Here is a 1,576-nt window from a genome sequence, read left to right as displayed (position 1 = left end):
TAATAAATATATAATATACATACCACTTCATCTAATGATCTGTTAATAGTGTTGTTGTCAGTATCTCTTCCTTTTTAGGTCTGTTAATATTTGAACAAAAGCAATTCAGTTGAATGGATTTATAAATATAATATTAGTTTGTATGCCTATACACCTGTAGTAGTACTAATAATATAACCTCACAAATAATCTCTATGGTCTCATAAAAGACACATATCAGTGTGCCTGACATACAAAGTACTTAAGTGAAGTCTATCATATTTTAACAGTACAAAAGGATCCCAAGACAAAATAGTTTGTGAAACTATGACAGAACTAGCCTCTATAGAATTAGTTTAGTTTTTCAGGGACTTAATTTTCAAATAATTTTTTCCCCCAATATTTATGTTTTGGTCATTATTTGTTTCAAAGCTTGAGAAGGAAACAGTGAAAGATGCAATTTTAAAAGCCATAGAAGAAGAGAGGAAAAATTTGGAGAAAGCCCATGCTGAAGAAAGGGAGTTATGGAAAGCTGAACATGCAAAAGATCAAGAAAAAGTATCTCAGGCAATCCAGAAAGCTATACAAGAAGAAAGAGAAATAAGTCAGGTTAGTAAAATTACTCTTTGCAATGATTTTCTTCTTATAAATTTGTCAAAAGTGAAGTATCTCTGCTATCATTTTATCTTACTTAAAATATCCTTAGTAGATATATCTATTTTCCCTTTGATATTAATATTTAAAAATTTTAATATATCAGTGTACTCTTTCTGATATTGGAAACAGTAAGTTATAATTTTACCTTTTGTTTAGTTATCACAACTACATTAAGCTGCTTCCTACATACAAAATCAACCAAAATAATGTAAGAGTAGGAAACAATTCAATTTAATGGAGTTATAAATAAATAATTAATTTGTATATCTCTATACCAATAGTGGTAGTAATAATCCCTTAAAAGTAATCCTTATGGTTTCATAAAAGACACATCAATAAATATGACTGCAAAGTGTTTAAGTGAAGTAAAACATCACATTATAACACTGCACTATAAAGTTAAGCGTCTCAGGTGTTTAGTTTTGAAAATCTGCATGTATATATCTTATCTGGCTAAACAATTGAAAGCTATGTTAATTTTTCCAGAATTGAATTTGCCAGGGTCTATTTTAACTGTACTTAATAAAGCTATTTTTATATTGGAATGAAGTACTTGAATGCCTATCTCCTAAACAAGCATGAAAAGCCAAAAATAACATTCAGAGCATTATATGTACTACCATGGTTCATTCAGTTGTATACTGTAAATGTAGAGAGGGAGAAAAAAAAAAACAGGAGATTTCCTTATGACTCATTAACTAAACTTAATGAACTGCTAAAAGATGGAATGCTTTACTATCCAGGATGAATGTTCTGTATTTTGAGACGCCTATCATTTTTTTTTTTTTTAAGATTTATTTATTTATGCACAAAGACTGGGGTATAGGCCAGAGGCTCAGGGGTGGTGAGAGGCTTCACCAGAGACAGAATGGGGAGCAGAACAGGCAGATCGACGAAGTACACTGCTGAGGGGAGCAGCGGGTGGGTCAGGAGAGGTCTG

General features: G+C 31.2%; 1 protein-coding gene across 3 annotated transcripts in view; it reads left to right on the top strand.

Moving 5' to 3' along the window:
* The window catches only part of CCDC91 (coiled-coil domain containing 91), a 197,386-nt gene that overhangs the window by 119,168 nt on the left and 76,642 nt on the right, over positions 1-1,576 (top strand). For all 3 annotated transcript variants that reach the window (XM_012732900.1, XM_004693184.2, XM_012732901.1), the window contains one exon: positions 412-588. In XM_012732900.1, coding sequence (XP_012588354.1) covers positions 412-588 — 177 coding nt within the window. The remainder of the gene's footprint in view (positions 1-411; positions 589-1,576) is intronic.

Source organism: Condylura cristata, unplaced genomic scaffold (assembly GCF_000260355.1).
Source record: "Condylura cristata isolate star-nosed mole 26May11 unplaced genomic scaffold, ConCri1.0 scaffold00036, whole genome shotgun sequence".
Taxonomy (NCBI): domain Eukaryota; kingdom Metazoa; phylum Chordata; class Mammalia; order Eulipotyphla; family Talpidae; genus Condylura; species Condylura cristata.
The sequence above is the reverse complement of the archived record's forward strand: the minus strand, read 5'-3'. Positions and strand labels throughout refer to the sequence as shown.